The following is a 15552-nucleotide window of genomic DNA, read 5'->3' on the forward strand; positions in this document are numbered from 1 at the left end:
AAGAAACGTGGATCTGTTTGACGTGCCTTTATGTTGCATTTTTTTCACACCAAAAAGTATCAGCAAAACAAATGTCAACGTTTGTGCGTGTACAAATGAAAAGGGAAAGCAGGGTTATTCTTTTAATTAAAAAGTGATTATAGCATATATGCTTCAAATCAGTCCATATAGTGGATAAGTCCCATTTGGACAATTTTGATTAAAATGGTACAAAATATTTACATTTTCCAAATATTTACAGTTACGAAATACAACAGATGAACATCTCAATGGCTATTGAAATAGGAGAGTGTCCAGGATATTGAGCATGGATATTCAGACTACTAAACTAAGAAAAGAGAAGAAAAAATAAAAATAAAAAAAATCACACAAATGATTAAAATTATTTTGGACGTTCAGTCTGTTTCACGAAAGATTAACAATTAGAAAACAATTAGGACATGTTGAATAAACTTTAGGAGACTACCAGGCATTTAAACAAATCATGGTGTATCTAGTTAGTTGTTGTTAAAGAAATCAAGTCAAACTTCTTCAGGGTTTGCACATCCACAGGCTCACCGGAGTAAAGGGGCTCTTGCTTTAGGTATGGAGTGACTGCGAAGAACAACACAAAGGAAACATTGATGGAGGAAAACACTTGAATAGAATGTCTGAATCATGTCACAAAGACTGAAAGCATTATGCGAACAAAAGATAGTGAGTAGGCGATAGATACCACAGCTTAGACAAGCGCTCAGATTGAAAAGCACGGTGAGCTTTACGTCGTCTGGAGGCAGTGGGTCTGTTGTGTGTGAAACAAGAGGCAGAAAAAACTAGATAAATGCCGCAGAAGAGCAGGGACGGAGGATGATGTAGAGTAGTGACAATAACAAGCAAGAGAAGGAACCAAGGGCGCTATAGCCAGTCATACTCCAAACTTTGGAGGACATGCAAGCAGTGCCGTTGAAAGAAAGTGCAGGCAGACTTGAAGATTTAGCAGGAAAGATCAATTCTGCTCTGTGAAGTTGGGTTGGACATGGCAGCAGCCCAGTTTACAGAGTCGATACTGTCTAAAGTTTGGCGTGAATCCAATCATCCAACTGCTGCCAAAACCCAACTGGAACTAGTGTAGAGAGAGCTTGTCCAAAGGAAATGCATTATGTTGTGCTCCATACGGGCCGGAGGGGAGCTTGCCTGCAAATGCGCCATGTTTAAGTTGACGGGGGTGCACGTGTTGGCCGCGTTGCTATGGCCGCCACATGGCTCACAACACACGGGCTCCCTGTCGCTGGCCATTACGTGCAAGTTGGCTAGGGGGCCGACCAGTGGGGTGCAACATATGGAGCTGGCAGAGAGAGGGGATGCTGTTAGGTTAGGATGCATGAGTGGCTATAGCCTCTGGATTGCCTTGTTCACAACATATTAGCAATTGACACAACATGTTCCTGATGGTCTGAAGTGCAATTTGTTGCCTTACCGTTGTCTGATGAAGGGTAAAAGTAGTTTTCAGTTTACGACAGCTCTGACATGCAGTTTCAAAGTTATGTACGGCGTGCAAACAACTAGTTTGCGTCGTGTTGTACGAAAACATGGCACAAGAAGGAACGCTTATTTTCTGCCCTATTTACGGTTTGTTGTTTCATGTTTATGGCCTGAAGTGTTTTACGTACAAATATTTACAGTAATTGACTTTACTACTGCATTAAAGAGTAGACTACATTGTGTTCGACTTGCGGAAAAAGTTGGGATAGGTCGCTGCTGTAGTAATGAACTAAGTCGCAAACGGGACCCTCTGTACAAGATTAAATGTGTTCCATGACAGTTTTTGGCACTTTTGTTCCGATACCAGCCACAGTGGTATCATATCTAAAGGGACAAACTAGACATCCTGCATCACAATTCCAACATTGCCTTTGGATTGTCAAAACTGGGGTGGGGTAAGAACATAATCGGTCGCGTAGCACTTTCTTGCGGCTCTCGGAACTAAATAAAGGGGAGACTTTCTTCTCCATTTTGTTAGCCTGTCTCGTTCGAACCGATGTGTTCAATGCTAATGATTTTCACATTTTACCCTTTTGATATGGCAAAACCAACCATACTGAACTTAATCAAGCCGAGTAGAGTCAAACTGTGCTATGACGAAAGCAGCATTCCTTTGGCAATTTTCTTTCCCCTTTACAATGTTTCAGAATTACACGGACATATCCCAGTTTCCTGAAGGCGAGAGGCAGGGAACACCCTTGACACATGAGGGAACAATTGCATCCCATTCAAACTGTACCAATTGGTAGATATGTGGCTTTATAGTACTACCGTGTAAGAGCGAGCCAGGTGTCACACTGGCCTCCTACCTGCATGCTACTCCACTGGCGGGCAGTGAGGTTCTGGTCCTCTTCCTACTGTCTGAGTGGTCAGACAGAGCCAATGAGTTGACGCCAGTCTTACAGCTCTGTACGCTGGCCTGAAGGACGGACCTGCTACAGAGGAGAGAGATGACATGGCTACTACCATATTTTATGCCAGTCAGTCGGAGGGTACGTGATAGGGATATATAGCAAAGCTTACTTTAGAGACTGGGATGCTGACCTGGTGTGAATCTTATTTTCTTCTTGCCTGAGAAAACACAAGTTTGACATGAGTGTAGAGGTGGGCGAAGCTATGCAGCTTGCTGGTTTCCAGATTTATTTTTCACTCATTACAGTCGGGTGAGATTAGCAAAGCCAAATAGTGGTAGGGTAGATGCACAGGGTGGCGCTAGATATCACTTTTCTTTACACTCAATAATGTAATAGCCGTCAGCCCTGCAATACCAGGCTAAAATGATTGTATTTGGGAACTTGAATCAAAAGAAAGACGTGTGATGTTTAGAAACAAAGGATGTTGCTAGAAATAGAAAAGGGGCTATTTTAGTTGGTAGTTGAATAGGGGGCTCACTTACAGCGTTCTCAGTGATAGATCCAGAATGGGGGGCAGCAAACATTTTTTGAGGGGGTTCACAGGCCGGTGGAACTCATAGAAATCCTAACCCGTCTACACAGAAATGCAGGATAGAAGAAGGGAAGCCATACACAATCCACCACAGGGCAAGGCTACACAGGGAGGAGAGCAGCATGGCTACCAGCCATCTAAAAAGACAAATCAAACAAAAGCAAACAGAAAAAAAACAAAGGAGGGAATCATTAAAAAAAAAAAAAAAAAAAAAGGAGAGAACTGGGGAGGACACAAGGTCTGTGATGCTCTGCTTTTACAATGGGACTAGATCAATAAAACAATGCTGATTTTTTTTTATTTTTTTTTTATAAATACAAATTTTGGCTTAAAACGCCTTTTTTTCCTCTCAAAGGTTTGTTTCACCAATTTCCAGCCAAATTGGCTGATATTCTTTGTGTTGTGTATTGGCCAGCAAAATCAACCCAATATTGCTGATTTTCTGCAACAGTAAAACTAATTGTAATGACCAAAACATCGACAACATTTAAACAATCACACATGTAGTCGGAAAAATTAATTTGTCATACAACTATGACAAAATATTTGCAAAATATACCAGTAAGTAACCATACTATTTACACTCACTGGCCACAACATTAGGTACACCTTGACAATCGACTGATCTGCTGTATCATAAATTAAGCCTTTTTTTTTTATCGTGAATGTGTCTGGTGAATGCAAATATGAAGAGTAACACAACTCCGACGTTACGCTTGTACTGATCCAGTCCCGGTAAAAAAAAAAAAAAACTGGCAGTAAAGCCATGTGAACCCCGCCCAACATTTAGTAAACATTGGACACAAAGACAGATTGAAGACATGTATGAGCGTGCATGTCCAAGGATGTCGTGCCTGTTGCCATGCATGGAGAGGGTAAAAAGGCAGAAAAGGTGCTTTCACATTGCAGTAAAATTTTACATGCTCTTCTGTGTTAAATAGTAAAGCCAGATGGTGAGTGTTAGATGGTTGCACAGCAACGCTGATAAACCACTCGGTCGAGAGCGGAAAATCTCCACCCTGCCTCAACGTTCCCTCGAGAGAAGGAAATTTGATCTCAGCATAACACTGACTAACACTCGTGTACACACTGAAAACAAAAACCCCAAAACATAAGTTATGAGAAAAACCTGATATTACGACGTACAAAATCATGGCTTGCATTTAACAGTTTTTTTCCGCTTTCTTTTTGTAATAACGTCTTCCTTTTCAAAATTGCACTGCCTCAGAGTTCCGGTCTGAGCAACAGGCAATGCAAACTGCAAAGGCACTCTAGGAATCGACAAACTGAGGAATGAGCAACGTTTTGGGGGCCTCAACGTGCCTGAAAACTAACCAATTGTTGCAAGTGGGCACATCTCGGTGAATGTGCATGGATTTTATTTTTAGGGCTCACCCAGCAGGGCCTGTTGAAAAGTCAGAAAATAAATTATCCCCCAACACCAGTTCCACCAATCGACACAAAATTAGGTGGACATGTCTATCATAAGACTCACAACAAAGTCTCATAGACCCATGCACAAAATTGAACAGAAAGTCAGCCATTTAGGTTTGAAGCAGCCATCTTCATCCATCGATCCTAGCGACATACAAGCGATGTACCAAATGGATAACGTAAATAGATGGACTTTTCAAGGATTTCTTCAATTTAACTTTACTCTCATAGTTTCAATGTGGCCTTAATACTCCTTTGGAGATATGGAGATTTAGAATCTACTATGGTCGAGACGATAAAGGGAAATCCCATTTCAAAGTTGAGCTGATTGAACAAGCCTTCACTGAACAAAAAAAAACGTCCTTTACTAATAGCGTCTTAACCAGAAGCCTTAATTAATGGAATCCGAGCACCAAATATTTAAGTCTGTTGTGCTGCACTGAGCTGACCAATGGATAGCTGTTAGCAAATACAGCAGACTAGCAAATCCATGAGAAGCAGGAGTGAATGTAGTGCATCTAATTTACTTATTGTACATCCATGCCGCAGCAAAGCTAAAGGGGAAAAAAAAAAGAAATCAGCCATCCATTTCAATAGGAAGAGGACCTAGTTAAAAAAAAAAATGGGAAGTGACATGCGCTTACCTCCTTCAAACCTCACATCCATTTCATTCCTGTCCACATCACCACACTCCCTCAGCTATCTTTTAAACGACAGGCAAGACACTGGCCAGAGCGCGCCTGTGAGGCCGCAACAGTGCATTACCACCTGCCTGGCACGGGGACAACAGAGCCACATGGGAAGATTGGCAGTAGCCAGTCAACCACACTAGATTTACAGATAATTATGGCCAAAATACGACACAGCCATTAGTTTATATACAGGGAAGAGTTCAATTTATCGGCCACTCATTGCTTTTCCATAAATCTCAAGTGGAAGCTGGAGTCAATCATAGGGTATAATGTTTTCGGGCATTGACTGGTACCAGACTTCAAATGGTTGTGACTAATCTGTTGTGGGCTGAAAATAATGTAATCGCGTGTATGCCGGGAATAACACAATCAGACAGCGTCATTTCTTTCCGTATTAATATGCTTTCACTCAACAACGGAACCTCTTATACACTGGCAGTTATACAATCTGAAGTTGGACTGACATTTTCAGGGAAAATGTGCTTGTAAAATTGAAAAATAATAAATGTAAACTTCAGTTCAGTGATATTTTTTTTTTAAAAAATGTTATGCCTCCACTCCCCCACATTCGCCTCAATCGACAATAAGAGAATGTACTGTACACCAGGTCGAGATGTAAGCAAAATTTTGTCTTAATGTGGAAAGGTCTGCCATTTTACTGTTAACACAATTGTTAACTTTCTTTCTACACACATGGGAATGGCAATATGCAATTAACGGAGAGTGTGTGGTGTCATAGCATCCACTCAAAGCACCTACAAACTATCCAATAAAATTGCTATGACATTACACTACAGCTGCTCACACCCACTAGTATTCAGGGTATCTGGAGACTGCTATGATGTTTCACGATCATCAATTATTTTGTGTCTTTGGGGTTTTGGGTCGGCGACAGCATCTCTCAGCAGAGTATCTGTCCATCCATCCATCCATCCATTTTCTGAGCCGCTTCTCCTCACTAGGGTCGCGGGCGTGCTGGAGCCTATCCCAGCTGTCATCAGGCAAGAGGCGGGGTACACCCTGAACTGGTTGCCAGCCAATCGCAGGGCACATACAAACAAACAACCATTCGCACTCACATACACACCTACGGGCAATTTAGAGTCTCCAATTAATGCATGTTTTTTGGGATGTGGAAGGAAACGGGAGTGCCCGGAGAAAACCCACCCAGGCACGGGGAGAACATGCAAACTCCACACAGGCGGGGCCGGGGATTGAACCCCGGTCCTCAGAACTGTGAGGCTGACGCTCTAACCAGTCGCCCACCGTGCCGCCTTATGGTAACTAATACTGTACAAATACTATATTATTATAATATTTGTTCTGACTGATACAAAAAGTCAGTGTCACACTACGAAAGCCTGAAAGTTCCCAGTGCTGATCTTATCACTTCTGCTATGTCCTTTTATTTACCAAAGTTCAAAAGCCTTGCAAGAGATAGAGATTTTCTGTGAGGTAAGAGAGTTTGCTGTGTTTTACCTGAATTATTATGATTATTCCTTTGTACAATAAGAGGTTCATCTCATGATACTACACCACCTCTGATAGGATTCCCATCCAGCTGGTCGATACATCTTAAAATGAATATAAGAAGAGAGACCAGGAAGAGGCTAAAGTATCTGAACAAATGTAATTGCGTTTTAACATGCCTGATTACAAACCATGTAATCTCAATCACATTTTCTATGGCACTTGTCCTCATTAGTTTGGCAGGTGAGCTGGAGCCTATCTCAGCTGACTTTGAGTGAGAGTGAGAGGAGAGGTGCACCCTGGACTGCTTGCCAGCCAATCACAGGGCTGTACTGTAATCTCAAATCAATGTCATACTGTAAAGACACTGACTAGATCAACTACTTGCCACACGAACGTGTTTGTTTTCTAAATGAGTTATTTACACTATCCAGCATTCTATTGAATGCATGTGCTAACATCCAAAGAGATTTAAAAAAATCCCTCCATATTTGTATTATGCCTCCTACTTTCCCCACAGCTGTGCCTGCCTGACTGAACAACACAAATCCATGTTTGAGTCTACTCTTTCCTGACACAATCTCATCAAGTAGCTACAGTATTATAGGACAGCATGCCCCAAACCTAATAAATTGCTCCACGGGAGCTGATCCAATGCGACAACAAAATCACTCTCTTCAGAGGTTTGGTGGGGGGCTGTGGGGTGAAATCCCATTTTTACTGGAAAATAATTATGTTTGAATTGATTAAAGTGGCGCTCAATGAGAGTGGCGGTCAGGCTTAGTACTTACGATAATGAGCTTGAGGATCTGGCCTGCCTCTTGCTCTTCAGGGCTCGCAGTTTGTCACCCTGTGTCAGGCCATTCCGGTCCTCGTCATCATTATACTGCGGATTTGCCAGACAAATCGTACAATAAGGAACATTTGACGAAGCGGCATAGTCATGAGAAATTATTTACAAAAACGTACCAGTTCCATCTCTCCCTTCTTAGATGCTCTGTTCTTGTTGCTGCCATTAATAGTTATGTCGTCGACTCCAGAGAGGATTCTGGTCACGGCCAGTTTACCATTCTTCCTTTCGCTCAGCAACTTCTCCCGGAAGACGTCTCCCTCAGCCCACAGACTGTTCTGCTTCCTGACAGAAAACATCACAAAACATCAATTTAGATTAAGGAATGCGCATGATACTTGATTGTTAAACAATTCTGTTGATTGTGCTAAATTGTTTGATTAATTGCGTCTTGACGTGCGATAGATCGGACGACTTGGCTCCAATCAGCAGAGGTGCTGTTGGTTAAGTCATGACTCGTTTGCTTTCTAAAGAAGACTATGTCAGCTATGATGTCAGCTATAAAATGGCACAACTTCTCCGTGCAGCTCCTAAAACACTGGCATTGAAACAGGAGTTCAGAACATTCAGACAGACAAATTGTGACATGCAGGAATGTGAAGCAATGAGCATTAACAACATGATGCGACAAATTCGGAGACGCAAGATATTCCCCATCCATGGCCTCATTTAAAAGAATTGTTTGATGTTGTCGGCTACAAAAATGATTTGTTGTCTTTCGCAGGCCTAAAAGCCATACATTTCTGGCGTTCAAAAATTCTTCATCTAATCTGAGAAAACATACAGGTACGGTGGATTATTATTTTTTTTTTGCAGTTATCATTCGCTAATGTTGAAGTCTTGGTGAACATTTACAGAACTGTATTGCATTCACTTGGATAAAAAAATAAAAAAAATAAAAACATTTCTGAGTAATTTTTTTTAGGGCTTTGTTTTTCTGACTATTTTTTTCTGTTTTTCTGAGAAATTTTTTTCCCACCTGTTTTCCTGGCTATTTTTTTCTGAATAAATTTTTTTCCACCTCTTTTTCTGACTATTTTTTCTGTTTTTCTGACTAATTTTTTCCCACCTGTTTTTCTGACTAATTTTTTTCGGAGTTATCGGGACACATCGAACTCACGCGAGAATTGTTTTTGTATTATCTGTACTTCTACTTAAGTAATTTTGCCAATACTGGTTATGACTTGGATGTATGCACCTACTCTTCAACAAAGTTCTGCTGCGGCCCAATGACGGACCCCGGGCGACAGATCCGAATCCAAGCGATCACTTCCGCCGCGGTCATGCAGTAATGCTTCATCATGTAGCAGCCAATTAGAGTGCCGGTTCGCCCCAGACCAGCTGAAATAAACACATACATTGTGTAATCACAGGATTTTGTTCATTCAGGCTCTGCTACATGTTATACCTTTGCAGTGGACAGCAATGGCTCCGTCTGCGTTCTCACAGATATTGAGGAACTTTCTGACAATGGCGTCATTGGGCGTGCTCCCGTCCACAAAAAAGAGGTCATGATGTTCAAAGCCCGAGTCTGTGAAGCGCCTGGCGTCATACATCTTTTTGTTGAGTCGGATGACACTGGTGATGTTGTGTTTCCTAAAGTAAGGGATGTAGGCCTCAGGTGCATGCAGAGGGTAGCCTGATATCAGAAACAAGAGACATGAGTGCAAGGTGCTATATTTAACACTGTTTAAGAAGTGTCACAAGTCACGCGCTGAACTAAACTTGCCGTTCTCTATTTTGCTTTTGGGATGAGGCCCGCTAAACGCGAGGAACTTTCCCGGAATGATCCAGTTCAAATCTCCATTTTCTGCCCTCTCGTAGTGCTCGTATTCCTCCACGTCAAAGTCAGAGAAGTCGAGCCAGCCGTAATGCAGGGCCTGGCAGAGAGGATAATTTCATAAGAGGGAGTGTGACTCGGCAATTACAGCGCGGGCAGGATACGGACGTACCTTGTGGACAGCACGCAAGCAGTCCAGGATGTTCAGATTGTACATGCAGGTTCCAAACGAGGCATCTCTAAGAAACACAATTCAAGTAGGACTTTCACTTCTACTTCTTTTTAACTCTTTAAAACAAAACAAAACAAAAAAAAACGGGATCTGATTTCTTTCGCGTTAATGCCAATGTTGCATTGTACTTTAATTGGACAGAACATTAGGAACACCTGAACTCACACAGTGATGGACAAACTTTCGATACTCAAGAGCGACGTTTGATTTGTAAACCCAACAGTCGGCCCAGGTCATTTGCAGTGAGGATGGTAAGTAAGAAGTTAAAAAGTGTATGTAAAATACTGTTGTTTATTTTATAATAAAATAATCATCACTCATTTTTAAATGTTTTTCATAATTAATGTAATTATAATTAACCTATTATTTAATATATTACATAAAAATTGACATGCACATGTCAAATTCCTTTTATTTTATTTGTTATTTATAATATAAAGTGACAAATGAATAAAAATACGTTAAAAATGAATGTGTTTTTGTTGACCAATTAAGAAAAAATGCTAAATTAATTCACCAATTACAGGATTCTGGATTACAACGATCGTTCCGTACGTGGGCACCCCTACAACAACAACAACAAAAAAAACAATTTACTCCACCACTCGTACCTGAATGGAATGTATGTGTTGTTCCTTGACACCAACAGACTGTAGGCCTCTTCTGGCATCATGTTAAGGTACATTACCTAAACACAGACATATGTATTGAATAATTAAATAGCAGAATAGTTATTATACATTGGATCTATGCAGTTTCTACTCACTGCATATGAGCCAATCAGGTAGGCAGCGTTGGCTTGTTTTTTCTGGTCACCACAGGTGTAAAATACAATCTTCTTCCTTGAAAGAGTAATGGACTATGCAGAGACATCATAATATTATTACGCGATTTACCAGACCATCTGTTTTCTTGACAGGGACATTTTAATTGTACAATTCACATGACAAATGAGCCCTTCTGATCGGCCTTGTTTCTTTTTGCGTTACGGCTTTGTTTGAACAGATGTGGCGCAAATGGAACTTAATGAAAGGATGTTGAGATGTGGTTGGGTTTCATGTCATGGAATATTCATGAGCGCAAAGCAAAAGATACATACTCACTACAATACATGAGAAAGAGCAATTACGTAATTTACACAGTGGAACATGGCGGTAACATACGGAACGGAAATTAACACTGCTTAAATGCAGCTAATACAATTGCAACATTACAGATTGGATTTATAAAGCAATAAAACAGTCTCTAATAACTCACAGACACATACACTACATACAATAAAGTGGAACCTCAAAAGTCAAATGCCCCTGAAATTGTACGTCCATCTATTTTCTATCCCGCTTGTCCTCGTTAGGTTACGGGTGAGCTGGAGTTGATCCCATCTGAATTTAGGCGAGGTACCCCTTGGACTGGTCGTCCAAGCAGCCATTTACACTCACATTCATAACTATGGACAACTAACAAAAGAGTCTTAAGTGACCCCCAACATGCATGTTATTGGAATGTGGGAAAGAAAAAAAAACACAGACACAGAAGCACAGGGGAGAACATGCAAACTCCACACAGGAAGGCCGGAACTGGGATTTGAACCCAATACTCAGACATCTGAGGCAGACGTGCTAACCACTAATACACTATGCAGCCCTGAAATTGTACAATATGGGGGGGGGGGGGGGGGATTCAGGAACATTCCTCAAAAGTTGCACAAACCTTCAGATTGGAGTCTGAAATGCCATGTGCAACCTCAAGCGAGCTCTCAGCTTGGCCTTGGATTTATCCTGGATGTGTGTGTTTAGCGTTTTCTTTGGCTTGTTTTGCACAGGAAGTAAGCAGGCCCGCATTCAAAGAATTAAGACTGCAATCGTGTCTTCCCTCATTTAAAACGCAATGTTAGTGTTTTGTAGTTTTTACATCTGACAGTGGTTAATTCATTTTTACACTTGTGTAGCAAGAAATTTAGGTTGTGTTAAAAATTAGCATAAGACTTAATACTAAGTCATTATGGGTTTTTTTTTTACACTTTTTCGACCATTTTCTAGTTTTAATCAAATTTAAAGGTGTTATATGAAGTTTGAACATGATGATTATTTCTCTTTCCATTATTTCTTTTGGGAAAAATCTTTGAGGTTCCACTGTACGTACTTAAAAGACCACTTCTAGTGCTTTTCTTTCTCAAGTGTCCTAATTACCTTGAGCTTCTTTGTCAGCTTGCAAGAGAAACGATAAAACATGGCAAGGTTGAGGGGGCCAAAGTCTGCATAGAAGCTGCAAGGGAACAAGATTAAAACCAATAGAATGACTGTTAATGCAACCATACAGCAAACAATAATATCAGTAAGGACACATTTTTTTTTGCCCACCGTGTCATGTGTGGTGCCTCTCACATTTTAATAATAGATATGTGTGTTCCCTGCTGTAAATAATCACAGGTGCAATTGAAAAGTGCTTTTGACAAGGAAAGTAATCCCAAGTGAATCGAGCCGCGAATAGGAAAAAAAATAAAAAATAAAAAATAAAATATATATATATATATATTTTAGAACTGCGTATATTAATAGTTTAAACTGTAAATATATCACAACCTAAGGTCCCATAACAGTTCAAACTCATCTTAAAATACAATAATTTAAAAAAAAGATAATTGGCTTCATTAGATTATTTAATTTTGTGTGTTAATGCAAATGCAGTGGAGACTCTCCGTAACTTCCACTAACAACCCAGGCTGAACTTGATATACAAAGTCGAGATGCATCTCTTCAAGATACTTCCTTGACACCAGTTCCTATTCAGACAGAGATGTGGCGCCATCTAGTAGCATCTTAGAGCTCAGATAGAGCACAAAAAACAACCAAAAAGCAAATAGCTGAAAAAAAAAGTTTCCACAGAATAAAAATGAGAATTTGTGACTCGTTAATTGCGAATGTGCGAGGGACGACTGTTGTGCAAAAAAAACAGATAGATTATTTGCAGCTAGAATTTCAAATCAATGTTGGCCAAATTGCACTTTGGTTGTAAAAAAACAACAACAAAAAACAGACTCAAGGTGGGGTCTGCCCACTTAAAATAACCTTTAATTCAGTAGGCAAAGCACAGGGGTGAAAGTTCAATTGGATGAATGTTTTGACTTACTTCTCGTATGCCAACTCTTCATCTATGCAGAAGCAGTGTCGATCTGTCGTGCTTTTAATCTTTTGTTGAATGATGGCGAAATACAATTGATCTACAAAGTGTACAGGAGGAATTGGCAGTTACTTTATTATTATTATTTATCATTGTTATTGACATATTTTCTTTCTTTCTCCCGGTGCCATCTTACCCTTGAGGATCTCAACGCATCGTGACGACACATCATCCGCGGTCATGTTGACCTGAGTTGTTTTGAACATGAGGAGCCTGATTTCTCCTCACCAGAACGTGCGCATACTCACGTGAAACTCACTTGTAAAATCAAAATATATAGAAAAATCGTACAATAAAGTTCCCGCCTTGTTGTTAAAAGTCCAACTCTGCCGTTCGGAAAAGTCTCCTCCCACGGTATGGGTGAGTTTTTTTTTCATGTGAATAAAGTGCGCACTACGCTAAAAGTGAGCTCGCCCCTGGCTCCGCCCCTTAGCCATCGCGAAACACTATTGGCCGAAAGGGATTCAACGACTGACGCCATTGGACGAAGCTGGCGCCAATCCCTCCCATTTTAGTTTAAAGTGCTCCTGTTCTGACACGCGATAGGCTGCGGGAACGTTACCAAGGCCGTTGCTGGGTTGTGCTAGCGCCCAATCACAGCCGAGATTTACACTCAGAGAAACCCTCTCTTCCGTTCTCTTACGACGTAGAAGTCAAAACCATTGGGTTGGCTCGTTTCTATGATCCGTCAGCGCGTCGGCCATATTGGATGTGTCCTACCTGCCCCGTAGACTCATGCAAGTCAATGGACCTGAACTTCATAAGGCACAAAATGAATGCCTCTCATTCAGCCACACATTAATATATTTGGGAAACAGGCACCAAAAACAACGTATATCACTATTGATCCAAAAATTGTAGATGGTTATTCCTTATATATAACATATTTTTCTAATGGTGTTATGAGTGTTTACGCTCTCAATGCATGTTACGCTGCTTCTGCAAAAATAAACATCACTGGGTTACAATTTTGTTGTTGTTGTAAGTTTACTATGTTTTTTTCAATGGATTTAGGCCAGGTCAGGTTTTTATGGCAAGTTGCTAACAGTTTAATAATCATGTTACTAACGTTACTAACTTTGTTGACTGTAAATTGAATAGTAGACTATGATTAAAAGTAAGTACCCATAAATTGAATGTTACGTCATCATTGTTTAAAACTCAGGCCCTGAACGTCCATTTATTTGAACCTCTAAAGTGCAAATAAATGCACATGTAAACAAAAACATGTGGCCAGAACTTCAAAAAGATGACCTGTTTGGGCAAAACCAATGTGATATTTGGATTCAGCTTATCAAAATTGTCCCAATTCAGCTATAAAATCTTGGACCAGTGTAATCAACTGTTAATATGAACACATTACTTTTGTCTGTCTTCAATAACCAGCCCCTTAAATATAGGCGTGATGTTGGGTTTCTCCATAAAGAGCACTAACATTCAGATTTAACAGATTGTGATAAATCTTCACCCCACTGAGTCACTCACATGATTTCATTGGCTCAGTTTTCGTACCAGATGCCCTGGCACTGGCTGGGAATTGAACCCGCGTCATCTGCATGAAAGGTCATTATTCAGTCTTATTCCTATGAGTTCTGGCTACAAGTGTAAAACAGTTGCTACATCTCCAAGCAGCAAATGAAGTAAGCGGCTTTATCACTACCAGTTTTCCACACCCAATATGGCGGCCACGTTGAAGGAGGATTGCGCGACAATGTGATGTCTAGGTATATTGGTATCTATATGGTCAAAACGGATGAAGGACGTCAGCGTAAGAACATTTTAAGCGTTGTTAAACGTCACTCGATGAGTATAACATCACCGTGTTAAAATAAATGTGGAAAAACTATCATTTGCTGATGATGACGATAATAAGGATTGCGGGTATTACTTTAACACTGTAGCTAAATCCCAACTAAACAAATCCCACAGTACTTTAACAGTATTGGAAAGGACGGTGTCGCCACATTAGGTGGTAAAGAAAGGGAGAGAGAGAGAAAAAAAAAAAAATCACAGCACGTCCATTCAAAAGGGCCATTTTGTGTCCACGCTGCGACGTGTCAACTCGGCGCAAAGTTGACCGGGTTCATTTTGCGAGCACCCTTACCTAAAATCTCAATGTAAATATCCGAGTTTGGCTCCGCCTCTGAGCCGCGCTGGGCTGCGCAGCACTTTTTCCTCCTCGTCTCCACTCGCCTCCTGTCGCTCTTGCGCTTCATGTCGCCTTCAGGGCTGCTGCTGCTGCTGCACGGCGGGCATGATTAGGATTCCTCCTCCTGCACAGCCTGGGGCGTCTTTCCCCTTAGATCTGCGTGCACCAAAATGTCAACCGTGCTTCCAAAGCCCTCTCCTCTTGTCGGGAGCGGTGACGTGCAATCTAGGCAGGGCAGGTTTCTGTTGCAGAACCCCCTTGCATGTGACGTAGTGTGCAGTGTTGTGCAGTAGGCTAACCTGCGCGGCGTGTGAGCAGGTATCCCGCTGTTCAAATAAAGCCTGCCTTATCTCTAACCGTGACCATGTAAAGGTAGTGACGTCATCTGCCGTGCCCTATGTACTGCAGACTTGAGAGCACATTGTGAAAGAGCCCCCCCCCCAAAAAAAAACACCCAACCAAGCCATCCATCCATCACTGGTGGGCCAGCAAGGCTATCTTTGTGGTCGAAAGCACTAACCTGCGTTCACAATCTAAATTTGTATTTTTTTTAAAACATTTCCCCCCCCAATAAATGATTCCCAACATCAAATCTGGATTTGGGTTCGAATTTCAGCTTGTGTTGAGTTTGCGTGGAGTCTCCTCGTGGCTGCGTGGGCTTTCATTCATTCTTCTTTTCTACACGCATGACGACTCTAAATGGCCCATTGATGTGAGTGAACGGTTGTTTGTCCCTGTGATTGACTGGCAAATAGTCTTGCCTCTTTCCCCAAAGTCAGCTTAGATGGATGTTGTTTT

At 41.2% G+C, this 15552-nt stretch overlaps 1 protein-coding gene and 1 long non-coding RNA gene across 14 annotated transcripts; one reads left to right on the forward strand and one right to left on the reverse strand.

The window, feature by feature from the left end:
- Positions 1–109: 109 nt before the first annotated feature.
- cdc14b (cell division cycle 14B) lies at positions 110–15431 on the reverse strand. Of its 13 annotated transcripts, none has more exons than XM_061767748.1 (17): positions 15054–15431; positions 14710–14910; positions 12555–12645; positions 11615–11690; positions 10192–10284; positions 10037–10113; positions 9366–9432; positions 9143–9293; positions 8822–9052; positions 8616–8754; positions 7533–7698; positions 7355–7449; positions 2545–2592; positions 2331–2456; positions 1174–1324; positions 716–781; positions 110–594 (listed from the first exon to the last, which is right to left on the reverse strand). In XM_061767748.1, exons 2-16 carry the CDS (start codon positions 14819–14821, stop codon positions 758–760), a joined length of 1647 nt encoding a protein of 548 aa, XP_061623732.1. In that variant the 5' UTR covers positions 14822–14910; positions 15054–15431; the 3' UTR covers positions 110–594; positions 716–757. The 13 variants fall into 13 exon arrangements, 10 of the variants coding, with proteins under 10 accessions (XP_061623732.1, XP_061623737.1, XP_061623733.1 ...); XM_061767753.1 differs by lacking the exon at positions 15054–15431 and adding an exon at positions 12742–14536 and having other exon boundaries at positions 14710–15010; XM_061767749.1 differs by lacking the exon at positions 15054–15431 and having other exon boundaries at positions 2331–2453; positions 14710–15014.
- On the forward strand, positions 9315–10076 carry LOC133475224 (uncharacterized). The gene is made up of 3 exons (XR_009787750.1): positions 9315–9450; positions 9567–9676; positions 9952–10076. It is a non-coding gene; the product is annotated as an uncharacterized LOC133475224 (long non-coding RNA).
- Positions 15432–15552: the final 121 nt, after the last annotated feature.

This window comes from Phyllopteryx taeniolatus, chromosome 3, assembly GCF_024500385.1.
Source record: "Phyllopteryx taeniolatus isolate TA_2022b chromosome 3, UOR_Ptae_1.2, whole genome shotgun sequence".
In the NCBI taxonomy this organism is placed as follows: domain Eukaryota; kingdom Metazoa; phylum Chordata; class Actinopteri; order Syngnathiformes; family Syngnathidae; genus Phyllopteryx; species Phyllopteryx taeniolatus.